Source organism: Culex quinquefasciatus, chromosome 3 (genome assembly GCF_015732765.1).
Source record: "Culex quinquefasciatus strain JHB chromosome 3, VPISU_Cqui_1.0_pri_paternal, whole genome shotgun sequence".
NCBI lineage: Eukaryota > Metazoa > Arthropoda > Insecta > Diptera > Culicidae > Culex > Culex quinquefasciatus.
This window is the reverse complement of record NC_051863.1, coordinates 146,463,555-146,480,316: the sequence shown is the minus strand read 5'-3', so window position 1 is coordinate 146,480,316 and position 16,762 is coordinate 146,463,555. Positions and strand designations below refer to the sequence as shown.

General features: G+C 36.6%; 1 protein-coding gene across 1 annotated transcript; it reads right to left on the bottom strand.

Annotated features, from left to right (window-relative positions):
• Nucleotides 1–14,574: 14,574 nt before the first annotated feature.
• LOC6050387 (caspase-1) lies at nt 14,575–15,958 on the bottom strand. The gene is made up of 3 exons (XM_001866972.2): nt 15,655–15,958; nt 15,203–15,598; nt 14,575–15,145 (listed from the first exon to the last, which is right to left on the bottom strand). The coding sequence occupies exons 1-3, from the start codon at nt 15,956–15,958 to the stop codon at nt 14,913–14,915; spliced, it is 933 nt and encodes a 310-aa protein (XP_001867007.2). The 3' UTR covers nt 14,575–14,912.
• Between the last annotated feature and the right edge of the window lie 804 nt (nt 15,959–16,762).

The window sequence follows — 16,762 nt, the reverse complement described above, 5'->3', positions numbered from 1 at the left end:
CTGTTGTTGCTGTGTTGCGGTAAACAAAATAGAGGCACAGTAGTCGAAATGGGGAGCAATAAGTGTGTTATAGATCATCAACTTGTTATCAAAAGAAGGTACTTGTTCAACCTGTACATGATACCCAGTTTCCTAGCGGCTTTCCTAATCGTATAGTTGATGTGCTCATCAAAGTTCAACTTGTTGTCTAACATAACACCCAGATATTTAATCACATCAACCCTTTCGACTACTTCGCCATCTATGTAAACTGTTCCGTCAGTGTCGTCCCTCCGTTGGTTAGTTATCAGCATACACTTGGTTTTCGACACGTTCAACTTGAGCTTCTTCCTTTTTAACCAGTCAGCAAACACATTCAGCTCAGCATTCAGGATTTCACAGCATTCTTCGCGACAGCTTCCAGTGACGTAAATTACAGTATCGTCAGCAAACATGTTCACTTCAGATCTTTGTAACGCTTTTTTGATATCGTTCATATACAATATAAACAACAACGGTCCCAAAACACTGCCCTGTGGAACACCCAGGTCAACTGCAACTTCTGGAGATAGTACACCATTAAACAAAGTAACTTGCGTTCGTTCTTCCAAGTAACTGCTAAACCATTTGAGTACATTCCCTGCTATTCCATAGCGTCGTAAAACTTCAACGAGCTTACGGCGATCGATTGTCTCAAACGCTCTCTTGAGGTCTACGAAAACAGCAAGAATCGTCCTTTTATTCTCAATAGCTTGTTTCCACTTAAGCAGCAACAGGTTCAACGCTGATTCACAGGAATGCTTTTACGAAAACCAGACTGTTCGGTCAACAAGATCTCTTCACGGTTTATGAAATCCAATAACTGTTCTTTCACGACAGTTTCCAACACTTTTTCATACAATGGCAGCATGTTTATCGGTCGATGATCTTCTGGTTTTGTCGATTTTGCAACTTTTGGAATCGGTATGACAGTAGATTTTTCCATTCCTTCGGGAAAACACCTTGTTGTAGTGAAACATTAACAATCTCCAACAGTTTACCACCAACAATGCCCAATGAGTCTAACAGCACTTGTTTGGTGATATTTTCAAGTACCAGAGCATTTTTTAGCGACGCAACTATCTCAATCAACTTCTCCATCGTGATTGGCTGGAATGAATCAAATAGATTTTGAGGAGGCAAACTTGAAACTTCTGGTAACTGAGGCGCTGGTATTGACTTGTGGATTTCCTCAACACTTTTACAAAAAACTTATTAACCTTTCTTGCCGTCATTTCATCAGAGCAGGAACCACCTTCATCACCTTCAAAAACAATTGATGATTTCTTCATGCCTCCTGGAGTTATCAGCGACTTTAAACATTTCCACAGCCTTTTAGAGTCTCCACTACACCGGTCGATTTCTTGCCTTACAGAGCCGTTTTTTGCATTACGTAGCTCTTTGACGTAAAGGTTCCGCAGGATCTTATACCGTTGCCAGCATTCCTCACTGCTTGTCCGCTTGTACGTCTTGTATGCATCATCTCTCTGCTGTTTCAGCATCTGTAAACTTGATCCAAACCATGCGTTGCTTCTAGTCGCTCTCACAACTCGTTCTTCCGTCAATTCAGATACTGCTTTCACCAACGAGGAGCTGTAAACTTTCGCTTTTGCATCCACTGATACTTCTTGAGTTTGCAGGGTGACATCACTTCTTAACAAGGCTTGTAAACGAGATTTTAATATTTCTTCCATGACACAAACGTCTTTTTGTTATCTGGCAAACTGACAACTAGTGCACCCGGGACGCACACACCGATTGTTTCGTGGTCACTAATTTTGAATTCCTCAACAACACTGGCATCGCATTCATCTATATTAGAAAACACCAGATCAATTATCGATCTACTTCCACCGTGGCTACGAGTATATTCTGTTATTTTTTGTTTTAATCCAGCTACATCCGTTGCATTTCTAAGCTCGAGAGAGTACGGACCTTGCCCCCAACGAATATTGAAATCTCCTGCAATTACATTCGTTTTGTCCTCCACAACCACTTCTTGCAGCCAACTTTCGAAACATTCAACGAAGTCCCTATCACTGCTGCTTGGAGTGATAAACACCGCCAAAAATTCCATTGAAACTACTGTTGCTTATATCAACCGACAAAAACCAGTTTGCCCCAACGGTTTTATTCGATACAATTTCATGAGTCAAACGATCGTCGATGTACATCGAGACTCCACCGGTATGAAGAGATTTAGAAAAACAATTCACCATTTCAAAACAAGGTACCGCAAACCGGGCAAGATCGTGACTAGCGGTCAAATGCGTCTCCGTCAAAATTACAAGCTTTGGTTTTTGATTTTGAATTAACAACTGAAGCTCATCGAAATGCGTTGGAAGTCCCGCAATATTCAAATACAATACATCATGTGGCTTGTCTGGTTGCTATGCAGTGTAATCAATCCGCTTATTAAGACGTTTAATAAACCTTTGATAAACTGGGCAGTTTGTTCTTAAGTTAATGTTTTTTTAAAGTTTTTTTTCTAGAAACTTAAAAAGTCACTTTTTATTAAAAATTATCAGGCCGCTGAAAATAGTTTTGAATTTTTAAGTCTTTCTTCCTTCAAAATCGGCTTAACAAATCAGAGGGCAAGAACTATTTTTTTGTTCAAGGAAAAACCCCCGCCGTGGCTCAAGCCAACGTCAACGGACACAAACTTCAAATAATATTCGTAAAGGCCTAACTTGGCCGAAAAAAACATACATCAAGAACTAGAGCTCCGAAGTTGGCATTTTGGTCCACTGAAACATATATAAATGAAAAAAATTGAGAGGATGAAGTTAATGAAAATTGAGACTTTATACTAAAAAGTGATTTTCCCTACAGAAATACCAACTTTGAGTTAAATGCATCTATGGTCTTACACAATTTTTAAAAATTATGAAAAAAAAACTAAATAATTTTACGTTATGCAAACATTGCAAAATAAAGTACTTTCCCTTCAAAACCATCACCAAAGCAACCCTTATTTCGATCTGCTCAAGTGCATAAAACTAGAGAGGGTAGAAAAATAATTATTTTTTTCTCGCTCTATCCCATCTTTTTTTCTTTCCACAACTCAAGATGGACCACTTGCTGCTGCTGCTGCTTCTTCCAGCAACCAGTAGCATTAGTACCATCACTCATTTTATAATGCAAAAATTCACCACACCCAGCCAACCCTTTTGCGGGCATCGTAAACTTCCAGCGGAGCTTTCCGGCCGGCTGAACCGCGATGAAAAGTGACAAGTGGGTGGTGGGGTGTGGTGGGTGAAAGAGCAAATTTAATGAGATACAGCAGCTGGATTAGGCGTGAGCTATGCTGCGCTATGGACGGAGGTACTCGAGACTATCATTTGCAAGGTGCAATTTTCGTAAAACATTTTTTATGTTGAACATTGTTCAATGGTCGTCCCTCGGGGCTCGGGGTCGTAAAGTAGTACTCCACTTGAACGCGAAGCAGCGATGGGGATGAAAAATGCTGTGAGCTTGAATTACAAGAGAGGGGATTTGGAGGGGTTTGGAGGGAATCGCGGATGGAATAGCTAGAGCATACTTTGCGGTGACAGAATGTGCTTCACCCCTTCCGGCTTGGGATGTTGTGCCCCTTTTTTAGGGCTAGGATGAAGTTTTGTGAGAGGAGTTTGGTATGCTTAAGTGTGAGTTGTTCCAGGGAATGTTGCAATAAAAAATAAATTCAATTATTTTTGCTCACTTTTTTTCAATTTAATTTGATTTTATTGGTGAATAATCAAAATACAAAAAGTTCTTTTGCAGTATACAACAGAGTTTGGAGATTCTTTAATCTGTGCGCTTCATCATTATTCATTTTGGAACTAATTTTAGACAATTAAGGCGCTACCAAAAGTAAAAAAATGTTCTCTTTGTCTTTTATTTGAAACTGATGGCTTAAATTACTATTTAAATTTCCAAAAAGAAAAAAAAATCTCCAGTTATACTTAGAGCTAGCTGAACTAGTTATAATGATAATTCAGCTGATTAAATTTATAGTTTTCAAATAAAAAATCGTCAGTTTTCGATTGTTGTTTTTTTTTTATACAAGCTAAATTCAAAAATCGGCCTTCGTCATGCACACGGGATATGTCTTGAGCAAAAATCATATTTTTAGTGTATTTGATCAATTTTCCGTTATTCGAAATTTTGTGTTTTTCTACCTTCTTAAGCTTTTTACTTGATGCTCTATAAATTTAAAACTAAAACATAAAAAATCCTTGAATTCACGAGTTTTTGCGGAAACTGTTGAATTTAACGAATTTCACGCTGTTCGCGAAATCGTAAAAAAAATACTAGCCCTTATTATGTTAAATAAAGCAGAGCGTAACTATTCAGAATATGTTTTGTAACGTTAACTTTTACGTTTCTATTCGAATAAGGCATTTAAGGACATTAGGGTGGTCCAAATTGTAGGGTGGTTCAGAATTTTTATTTTGGCGGGAAGACGAGAAAGCGCTACGGTGACTTGAGAAAAGTTGTAGGGAACACCATTCTGAGCAAACTTTTCTGATGACCACAAAGCTCTATCTTCAAACGGGAAGTTTTCAGATCCATTTCTTTGTTTTATTTTAAAGCGTTTTTGAAAAAAATGTTTTTTTTTTTAATTTATTACCCCAGGCTTATGGTGTAGCGAGTTGATGTCTTCTAGACATTTGTATTGCTCATCAAAACACACATTTATCTTTCAAGAAAACAAAAATCAGAAACAAATTTTAGCTGAAATATTTTAGGAATGCATTTTACTAATTTGGTTGATTCCGGAAATATTTCAACTAAAACTTGTTTCTTCTTTTACAACCACCAGATCATTTTATATGTTTTTGGGCCCTTCTAGACAGTTGACGAGCTTGTCAAAATGAACATTTTTGTTTAAAAAAACGAATTTTGGTCTATTATATCAAAAGTTATGGGCAAAAAACGATTAAAAATGCTCATTTGCAAATTGAGATCAATCCGAGATATTTTCTGTTCTCTAGAATGTGTACTTTCACATTTCAAAATGGCGTCTTTTTCGTCGTATAGCTTTTGTTTATAATGTCTGATTTTTGTTCTCTTGAAAGATAAATATGCGTTTTTATAAGCTCTACAAATGTCTCGTTGATGTCTTATCAACTCGCTACGAGATAAGCCTGGGGTAATAAATTCAAAAAACTAGAAAATACTTTTTCAAAAACACTTCAACATAACATTCAACATAAATCACAGAAATGGCTCAAAAACTTCCCGTTTGAAGATAGACCTTTGTGATCATTAGCAAAGTTGGCTCAGAATGGTGTTCCTTACAACCTTTCTCAAGTCACCGTAGCGTTTTCTCGTCTTGGACCACCCTCATGTCCACCATACCAAAAGATGCCCCTATTGACCCCGGTCATTTGTCCTCGCTAGATTTCGGTTTCGGACCACTGTGCATTGATTTTGAACTTTGTACCGAAATTACCCCTTAGAACTTTATTTCACGCAAATCAAAGGCTGGTTTGAACAAATTCTGTGTGATTTCGCGAAAATAACCTATGCAAATTAAAAAATAAATAAATATTCAAATTACATTTTTGATTGATCAAGATAACTCGTCATAAATAGGAAAAAATTCATAAAACCAAAAACTTTTTTGCATTTTATTCACGAAAACATGAAAAATTAACATGCAGTTGTGAACAAAATAATTCTCAAATTCACTAATAAAATTATTAAAAGTAAATTTTTTCATGCGTAAAATATCGAATAATCTGAATCATTTTCATTCATGAACGGTCGTAAAAAATTGAGTCATAAATACAGTCATGCCTCGGTTTAGCACCGCATATGGGAGATGCAAAACCGAGGCGTGCATAACCGAGGCACAGAGCTTATGGGATTTTGGCTATATGGGAGATATTGGCTTCAATCGTACGAAAAATCATTAAACATCAAACAATTATAGTGTTTTGGAATCGGGATGATGTCAGCTATCCATTAAAATTATTATTTCATGAAAATTTTCACAAAAATACGTATTTTTCCTGTATTTCGAAAATGCATTTTTTTCTCTAAAGAAACCAAAAATATATTTTTATTGCAATATGGGTATCAAATGATCAGGTTTTTTCATACATTTTGGATGTAATAACAACATTTATAGAAAATACTCAAAATTTTCACAAAACTACGTTTTTTTGAAAAAAAAAAACACCAAATTTAAATTTTTACAATATGGGTTTCGAACGATCGGGATTTTTTCATAAATTTCGAATGTAATAAAAACATTTTTAGAAAATACTTAAAAAATTTCACAAAACTACGTATTTTCGAATAAAATACTCAAAATTTCTGTTTTTACAATGTGGGTATCGAACGATCGGAATTTTTTCATACAGGGGTTATACAGTGAGGATGATTAGCTCCCACTATTCATCTGTTGGTTCATTGTGTAACTTCAGCTGATCCGTCAATAACGGAGTAGCAGCTCATTGGCAGTCAACCATGCTCATGCTCATACTGCAAATTTTCACAAAACTACGTATTTCCAAAAAAAAATACTCAAAATTTCCGATTTTACAATGTTGGTATCAAACGATCGGGATTTTTCCATACATTTCGAAAGTTATTAAAAAAAATGAAATTCTCTAAATTTTCACAAAACTAAGTATTTTTGCAAAAAAAATGATCTGATTATTTGATTCCCGTATTGCGAAAACTGAAATTTTTAAAAGTTTTACTTTTGTAATAATAATAATACGTAGTTTTGTGAAAAATTTGAGTATTTTCAAAAAAATATTGTTATTACATTCGAAATGTATGAATAAATCCCGATCGTTTGATACCCACATTGTAAAAACGGTAATTTTGAGTATTTTATTCGAAAATACATAAATTTGTGAAAAATTAGAGTATTTTCTAAAAATGTTGTTATTACATTCGAAATTTATGAAAAAATCCTGATCGTTTAGTACCCATACTGTAAAAATTGAAATTTTGAGTATTTTATTCGAAAATACGTAGTTTTGTGAAAATTTTGAGTATTTTCTAAAAATGATGTTATTACATTCGAAATGTTCGAATAAATCCCGATCGTTTGATACCCATATTGCAAAAATTTAAATTTTGAGTATTTTTTTTTTCGAAAAAACGTAGTTTTGTGAAAATGTGGAGTATTTTCTAAAAATTTTGTTACTATATCAGAAATGTATGAAAACCCTGATCATTTGATACCCATATTCCAATAACAATATATTTTTGGATTCTTTAGAGAAAAAAATGCATTTTTAAAATACAGGAAAAATACGTAGTTTTGTGAAAATTTTCATGAAATAATCATTTTAATTTATATCTGACATCATCCCGATAAATAATAAACACACTATTTCGGAATTAAATTTAGTAGTATCACAAAATCAAGGTATTCGTAAATTCATGAATCAAAATTCATGATTTCTGGAACACATTTTTCTTGCTGTTCGTGTTTTTATACATTTGATTTTTTTTTTTTATTATTAAAATCTAATTTCCCAAGATGTTTGAATATGTCTAATTGTTGTTTTCATTTCAAAGTTTGAAAGCTGAAAAAATATAAAATGATCAATTGAAAGATTGATGAAGATGATGATGCACGCAATTTTTCGTCACTCAAACTGGAATCCCTAAGCTAGAATCAAAGTATTCGTTAGAAGACAGTGCCTGTGTGCCATCGGATTATTTATAGCTTTCCTCCCTCCGATGGAATCTCACCTGCCAGGTATATCCTGTGGCTTAGTAAAAGCTCGCTCCCTTACACCATTCCAGAATTAAGGGTGAAATCCGAAATGCGCCACTTCCACCACAATCCTCCCCACCATGATGAAAAACCTCGAGGGGAGACATGAAATAGTTGCTCCGTTTGCTCCCTTTTCTCCGACGGCGGCGGTCTCGTGTTTACGTGTTATACCTGTGTGTAATAATCATATTCATAAACTGTTTTACACTCTCTGGAAAATTAAATTAAATGGATGCAGTAGGGTGAGCATTTCCCCCGTCCAGGTGTAAATGTCCTGCAGCACTGTAAGATGCAGTAAAAGTTCCAAGTGCTTTTGGAGTGGGGGTTGGGAAAAATACTCCCTAGAATTGGTAATGCTAAAGCACTAATGAGTTTGACTATTTTTGGAGCGGGTGCAGCAAGCAGCAAAAGCTTAAGTGGGTTTAGACTGCTGTACAATGTTTCAACACTAATGACAAATACCGACGAGCGACGGGGGTTGTGTCATGTCCCAGGTTGATAGCTGCTGCGGTGGGGTGAAAATCCGAGCTGGTCCAATTAAGACCCGAGGTGTTATTTGTTGCCATAAACGGTGCTTGAGGGGAGGCCGGGGAGAGTTTGAAACTGTGCACCAAAGTTGGATTAACTGCTGTAGGGTGCTGGTTTTGTGCACTTAATTAACACACTGCACCTTGTTTTAAGCTGGGTGTGTTTAGCGGAGGTACTTGTGCAGTTTAGTTTTAATGGTTCGCTAACTTTTCGCTTATGTACAAGGGAAAAGTGCAATTAGTCATATGATTTTGCAATTAGTGACAATTTGTATGGTTAGCTGGAGAGAACGACCAATGAAATTTACAAAGCTGAATTTAATTATGTTCAAAATATTTTCTTACAACCACCAAACTGTTTGTGATGCAATTAATGGCATTGCCCCTTAATTTGACAACAATAGCTGTCCAACCACGTAACGCATTGTCACGAAAATTTGCATAAATTACGCAATTCCCAGCGAATGTCCAAAACTGGGACGTTATCACCGGTTAAACCAGCAACCCGGGCCCGTCGACCAAACTTGTCTAATGACCGTTAATTTGTGGTCAAATGAACGGATCCCGAGTGCAATATAAATCCATTCCCTTCGCCGAAATTTGCACACACAAATCGTGGTTTAGGGCCTGAAAATGCGTTTTCTGGGGAAGATTTCGTGGGTTAGGGTAAATTTGGTAAATTGTGGTGGGAGTTCCCAAATTTCACGCTGCAGGACAGTTGACACCGTTTATTTAGGCTGGTGTTGGTCTATATGCCTTCATCGTACGTTACCGAGTAAAGGATGGTGTGATCAATAGTGAATCGTTTGTAATTTTTAAGTAACTACACGGAGAAAAAAGAGTTCCCAAAATCGTGAACATCCGTTCATGAAATTGGGAACCACGAACAAAGTGTTCAAATGCCATGGTACGATTTTTAAAAACGTACCATGAAATTTGAACACTTTGTTCGTGGTTCCCAATTTCATGAACGGCTGTTCACGATTTTGGGAACTCTTTTTGCTCCGTGTAAGTAAGTAAGAGATCAATAGTGTAACCATATAAATCAAATATGATGTTCTACGTAGATTTCATAAAGATCATATTCTTAAGTCTTCGATATTAAAAATTTAATTTATTTTTTGCAGATTTGTTGAAAGTGCAATATTCATTGTTTTATTACTAATGTAATTTCCACTAGCTAAAAGTAAACTTGATTTCCCACCCTCACACTTTAAACAAGTTGTTTTGTATCGCTTACTTAGCCAACAACCCAGGAAAAGTCACTTTCCTCACTCGCGCTCCCTTTCCCCAAGATTGGGTACATTAGCGACAAAAACAGACGAGGTCAAGTGCACTGCTCGAGCTTTCGCGCGTCCTTGTCGACGTTGAAAGCTCTCGGTAATTAACGCTACTGTTCCACGGGTTGGTTGAAGCTTCCTTCCCTGCAGCCCGTGACATGATGGCTGTGCAACTACTATTCACTTTTGCATAGCTAAATAAGCCGAGGCCGGTGTGTCGTTTGCTTCAAACACAGAACCATCACCGTCATTACGACAACCGTGTAGCTAGAAGGGGAGGTAAAATTAAGAACCGTCTCTAGTAGTGCCCTTTGCCCTGTTTAATTAGCGAAAATAAATAGGAACGTTTGTACAACAACTAAACCTTGAAGTAGCCCAACCGGTTTTTTTTTTGTCTCATAAAAAAGTTAAAACAAGTCACATTTTCCAACATTTCTACCATTCCACAAGCTTTCGTCCCGAGTAGATAACCCATAAATAATTCAACTGGAAACAATTTACTTTGAGATTGTCAAACAACGGAGGGAGAGAAAGAGAGCTAAAATGTTCGTTTTACACTGATTGCCTGCGGCGTATTCTTTGTTGTACTCCCAATCCTTGAGCTAGACACAGGTCTCGCAGACCTCCGCAGGTATGCTGGGCGCAGACTGCTGCACCCCGAGGAGGTACACGTTACACACGGTGAGTGCACTTCTCTGTTTGCTGTACCCAGAGCCCGGAGCCCTCAGGAATTGTTTCGTAACTCAGAAAAAGCTGAGAGCGCTTGCAATGCCATGCAGGACTTGGTGGAGAAAGTAGCAAGGAATTGTGTTTCTTTGAAAACCAAGGGACGATTTAGTAATTCTTACTTATGAGCATGATTGAAAAATTGATTATATATCAATCATTGTTTTATCATTATAATTGTAATATAAATTAAAGGAGCGGCCGTGGCTGACTGGTTACGGTGTTCGCTTTCTAAGCGAATGGTCCTGGGTTCGATTCCCATCTGCTCCCAACGAGAAAGTATAGGAAATATTAATCTTGAAACACTGAACATGAACGAAAAATCAAAGTCGCCCGAGTCGGGGTTCGAACCCCCGTCCTTTGGATTGGTAAGCAAAAATGCTAACCACAAGGCCATCACGGCTTGGTGAACGACGCCTGGAATTAGGAATACTGTTACTATCAAACTATATACGCGCTGGGTCCTTGTCCATTTGACAAGGGTTCGGAAGTTCTAAATAACGTTTGAACCCGGTGGTGCAAACGTTCTTCAGGGCGGGGCTTGTCGATAAAAGCTGAGGGACCTCGCGCTCGGCTAGCCAGCGTAGAAATGGATCACCAAAGCTCGGCAGAGCTAACACCTTCCAAATGCCTATGCGAGTTATTTGTATGTATAGAATGAAGATCTAAAAATACATGGAAACAACTCAATTTGTAAGAAGCGACCGCGTGGTCCCGTTTGGTTGGTTGCACACACACACACATTATAATTGTAATATAAATCAATAATTCAAAACATGCACGGTTATCAAACAATAGCATTCACTGAATTTAATATCCCAGAATCCCATTACTCAGAATGCCACAAAACAACAAAATTTGATGATAATAATTAAAAATGTAACTCAAAGCGATTATTTTTCATTTTGGTAGATTCTTTCAATCTTCTGATCCTCTAATCTTCCAATCTTCTAATCTTCTAACCTCCTTGTTTTCTAATCCTAAATTTTCGTGGTGGCGAAAAAGAGATAAGCAGTTTTTTAACTTCATCATCCCGGTACGAGAATCGAACTCAAGACCTCTGGATTAGAAACCCAGCACGCCGCTAGTCGAAACCCATCCCCTACCGGTCAGTATTCCCAGTGAGCATATTTAGTAAATAACTCTTTTAAGGGATCTGACTTTGCCGAGCCAGACAGGAATCGAACCCATCACCTTCCGCTTACAAGGCGAAACCCGTAACCTCACGGCCACGGAAGCTCGCAGTTGTGGACGGATGTGGACAAAAGGTTGAAAGAGATGAGTAGACCGTCCAAATTCCCGTCCCGGGAATTCCAAGGATTTTCCGAAAATAATATTTCTCCTTTTCCCGGGAAATTTGCAATTCCCGAAATCCAAGCGAAAGTAAACATTTGCTTACCTTTTTGGCACCAATATTTTGAAATTTTACAAATAATAATAATAAAAAAAATCATTCATTTCAATCTCATATTCATATTGAACCTATAAAAAAACATGTAATTTTTTTTGTCAAGGTTTAATTAAGATAATATTTATTTCTGAAATATTCACAACCGAGCAACTCTCTACGAAATTGGCCCATTTCGACCATTTTTATTTTTAGTATTTTTTTATTTGACTTAAACTTTGTGAGGGCCTTCCCTATGACCAAATAAGCTATTTTGCGTCATTGGTTCACCCATACAAGTCTCCATACAATTTTGGCTGCTGTCCATACAAAAATGGTATGTAAATATTCAAACAGCTGTCACTTTTGAGTGAATATTCTGATCAATTTGGTGTCTTCGGAAAAGTTGTAGGTATTATTGAGGACTTTTGAGAAAAAATTGCAGATTTTTCAATCAACTTTTTTTTCACTAAAACTCAATTTCCCAAAATACGTATTTTTTGATTTTCGAAATTTTTTGATATGTTTTATGGGACAAAATCCGCAACTTTGAGCCATAGAGAAACATGTTCAAAAAATCTGCCCCCGAGTTATGATTTTTTGAAAAAAATAGTGATATTTGGAAAAAATCGAAGTTTCATGCAAAAACAAGTTTGACATTATTTTTAATGCAAAATTGAATTTGCAATCGAAAAGTACTTTACAGATTTTTTGATAAAGGGCTCCGTTTTCAAGATTTAGCCACCGAAAGTTTGATTTTAGCTAAATATTTGCAATTTTTCAATTTTTAAAAATAGTGACCATGAGTGTCCATTTCTAAAAATATTTTTTTTGAAGAGTTCAGAAAATTTGCTATAAAATTGTCTAAGATACATTGAAGATTGGACCTCTGGTTGCTGAGATAGAGCCGCTTTAAGAAAAGAAACATGAAAATTGGAGTTTTCTAAGTCTCACCAAAATAACCCACCATTTTCTAAATATTTATATCTCAGCAACTAATGGTCCGATTTTCAATGTTAAAACATGAAACATTCGTGAAATTTTCCGATCTTTGAAAAAAATATTTTGAAAACTTTTAAGTAAAGACTAACATTTTAAAAGGGCCAAACCTTGAATATTACGCCCATCTAAAATGCTAGTCTTGATTTAAAAAATTTCAAAATATTTTTTTTTCGAAAAGATCGGAAAATTTCACGAATATTAGAATCAGGAACAGAATAATTTTCGTAACATTTCAAATTTCCTGGGATTTTCCGGTAAATTTGTCGAAAAATGTCCGTTTCCCGGGAATTTTGTATCCCCGGGAAATTGGACGCTCTACAAATAAGGTCAAATACAAAAAAGGTCGAAAGTGGTCAAAATTTCAAATGGACAAAAATTTCGAATGGACAACAGGTCGAATGCCAAAAGGTTGATAGACATAAGGTCGAATGGACAGAAGGTCGAAAGTGGTCAAAAGGTCGAATGGACAAAACGTCGAAAGGACAAAAGGTCGAATGTTAAAAATATTTATAATTATAATCTTCTAAAACTCTGGAAAAAATAATTTCTCACAAACAAATCTGTTTTTTTTTTCAATGAGTTTGTTCTTGGTTTATCCATTCTTTTAGAAATGTTTTTTTTTAAGATAAACAGAGTAACTTCTTAACCTTTCAAACATGAGCAGTTCTTCAAAAAAAAGTTCGACTACTACAATATTTTTTAAGTTTCTGATTTATTTTAAAATTAAATTTTTTGTTTGTAAAAATATTTTTATGAGTTTTCTATTTTTTCAAACATGAGCAGTTCCTTGAAAAAAAAAGTTTGACTTCTAAAATATTTTGGAAGTTTAGTTTATTTTTAAAAAAAAAACAACCTATTCTTGATTATAAAAATATTTTTTTTTGAGTTTTTCTGTTCTTTCAAACATAACTAGTTCATCCAAAAAAAGTTCGACTTCTAAAATATTTTCGAAGTTTTTATTTTATTTTTCAAAAACAACCTTTTCTTGATTATTACAATATTTGTATGAGTTTTTCCATTCTTCCAGACATGACCAGTTCTTTTTTAAACAGCAAAGCAAAGCAATCCACTTTAACAACCCCCGGGTCTTTAGTGGTCTCTGTTTCAAGTTTCTGCTCATTTCTAACCTTGTGTGGTGAGTCACCCGAAACCTCTTTTACGCAAATCAACCGACGTTTTACTTCACCATCCGATAGAAGACCAGGAGGGGATCGGCAGCCGAAGCCGCTAACCACCGCACCACGAGGCCTTCCCACAGGTCGACTTCTAAAATATTTTTACTTTACGTTTAAAAAACCTATTCTTGACTGTCGTAATGATTTTGTGGTTTTTTCCATTCTTTCAAATAATAGCGGTTCTTTTTAAAAATACTACTTTTAATAGATTTTGTATGGTTTTATTCTATTTGTAAAAATGGTTGAAATATTTAAGAGACTTTTCGATTTTTTAAAATTTAAATAGTTTCGAAAATAAAAAAAAGTCTTGCTTCCTAAATATTGTTGAATGTTTTCTATCCTTTTTCAACCTATCTTTCATGGTCACAATAGATCCTAAAAAAAATCTGACTTCAAAAACATAACTGTGCGCCCCTTTCCTTTTCAAAAAGTCTCCAACAATCCAAGGGCAAGTTTTTATTCAGAAAACCTCTACATTTTTACGAATTTAGAAGTGAAATTAAAGAAAAAACAATCACATTTCCGTACCTGCTTTTAAATATTTTTGTATTTTGGCTCACATCAAAAGTTTTGTTTTGTAAATTTTTTTTTTATAATTTCGACCTTTTGTCATACAATCATGCGGGAGCAACGGTCAATGATTGATCAAGCCACTCGGAGAACCCACCAAAAGACACACGCTGAGATAATTATGCTCAATCATCGCAATCATCGAACTTTTTCCGGAAATCGTGGACGAGGGTGGCGAAGTGAGGGGAGGGTTCTCCCGTCCCAGCAAGCAACAAAATAACATTCGGACAGATTAGCTCTGCCACCCACACCCATCATGGGGAGGGGAAAACAATTCCCCCGGACGGCGAAAGACTTAATTAATCAGAGAAGGATGGAATGCCAACGACGACGACGACGGTTTCTCGGGACGGATCCTGACCGGTTTCAGGGTGGGTTATAAATACTTATCAGTTTGTGCTCTCCGTTTGGTTGGGATGGTTTCAGCTGGTTGTGTGATTGATTAAATCAAGAGTGACAGCAGTCAAAACTTGTTTTAAGGAGTTGAAACATTAGGAATTAGTACTGAAACGGCTTAAAGTACAACTTTTTGGTCAGCGTTGAGTAGAAACTTGCGATCTGCTTCCTGTTGTCGGGTCTGCCGTCAACGTTGCGAGTTCGTTTCGAGACGGCACAGTTGGTTGTTGTTAGGATATCTAAAATGGAATCGTAGTGCGGATTGAAGGTCTCAAAAGCGTTGCATAGCTCCTGGATGAACCAGCTTCCTTGCTCATTCCGGAACGATAAATAACCTAAAAGCAGAAGGTTGGTTCTAGGTACTCTCTCAAAAGGTTTCTCTCTAAAATTACCATGTTGTGCACTCATTGCAATGAGAAAATCCGAAAAATCTGGAAAACTATCAGGCGGGGACTCTTCCTCATCGAAAGACTCGGCAGCGTAGACGGCAGCAGCATAAGGCGCGGACAGAAATACCGACGCGACACCATCCGCCACGTACGAAGCAGTTTCCGATACCCAGTTTTGAAGCTGTTTTCCTCGTTTCAGCTTATGTCCCCGACAGGATTGCACGAAAAACAGCTTCGGCTTGCCGGCCATTGCCGGCATCACTGCCGGCTTAAACTTCTCCATGAACTCGTACAGGTGAAAGGTTTCGTCTTTGGCCACCAACTTGTCGTTTTTTTCTCCATGAGTAAGAAAAAACACCACCAAACTGTCACACAGATGCAGTTGGGCATCCTTTTGCACTAAAAAAAAATCAAGATTTTGACCTTTTCCTTAGGTTTGATAAAAATAAGCTCACATTTCAAAGCAACCTTCTCAATTCCCGATGCTTTCAAATTTTCGAATACTTCAATGTGTTCCCGGGCGTACCCCAGCCGCGGCAATACCTTCAATAGCCGCTCAACGTCCCTGTCCGTTCCGATTCGGGTGCTGTAGCCGTTGGAAAATTCACGTTGATTAAATATGAGCACTTTCCCCCGTAAGCGGGATTCCATCGAGTAGCTACCGAAGGACTGCGGTTCCACCGGAGTATAAATCGAGGAAAACATCGTCACGGCAGCGGCGCCAATCGGCTTCGACTGAGTTAACGTAACCGAACGCATGTTACAGCGAGGCGCTTGTTTGATACGTAGCTTATCGCCAAAAAAGTACCGTGTGAACTAGTGAGTTGATATACAACTGATAGGGCAGCGATATTATCAGTTAACCGTCTGCAAGCCAACCGTGGTTCTATCCACGAACTTGTGATAGCAAAAATAAATCTTACCTTACAACGTGCTTGCATACCAAGAGGAGCCTTGAGGAAGTAGTCTATCTAAATAAAATTTTAAATTACTAAGAAATTTCTTAAGAATTTTTCGTTCTTTGACATGTTGGTTATGCCTCCTACATTAACCCTGTACAACCAAACCCCGATACTAGACGGGCTTCGATCTGAAAATTCGACAAAAATCATTTTTTCAAGCAATTTTGATCTTTAAAAAGCATTGGAAAGAAGAACTCCAAAAATTTCAGAAAAAATAGGGTTGAAAGTTTGACTTGTTTTATGTAACTTTGCAAATGTTCAAAAAATTTAATTTTTTAAGGAGTCAACTTTGGCCGTGTTTTTTACTAACATTTCCTAGACTTTAAGTAAAGTGAAGTATGCAGTAATTTTTTTTTTACTGTCCCTGACTATGTCTCTACGCATTTTGTTACAATTTAAACGATAATGGTGCCATTCTATAGCAGTAAATGTGAAAAACAAGCAAAAATTTAAAAAGTGACTATAAGAAAAAAAAAAAATGAGAAAGGCAAAATGTTATGACAGAAGGTGGTAAAATAGGCCAAATACTACCAAAACTAAACATAAACTAAACAAGATAAATGCAAATTAAAATACCAAAAAATAAAACAACAAAAACAAA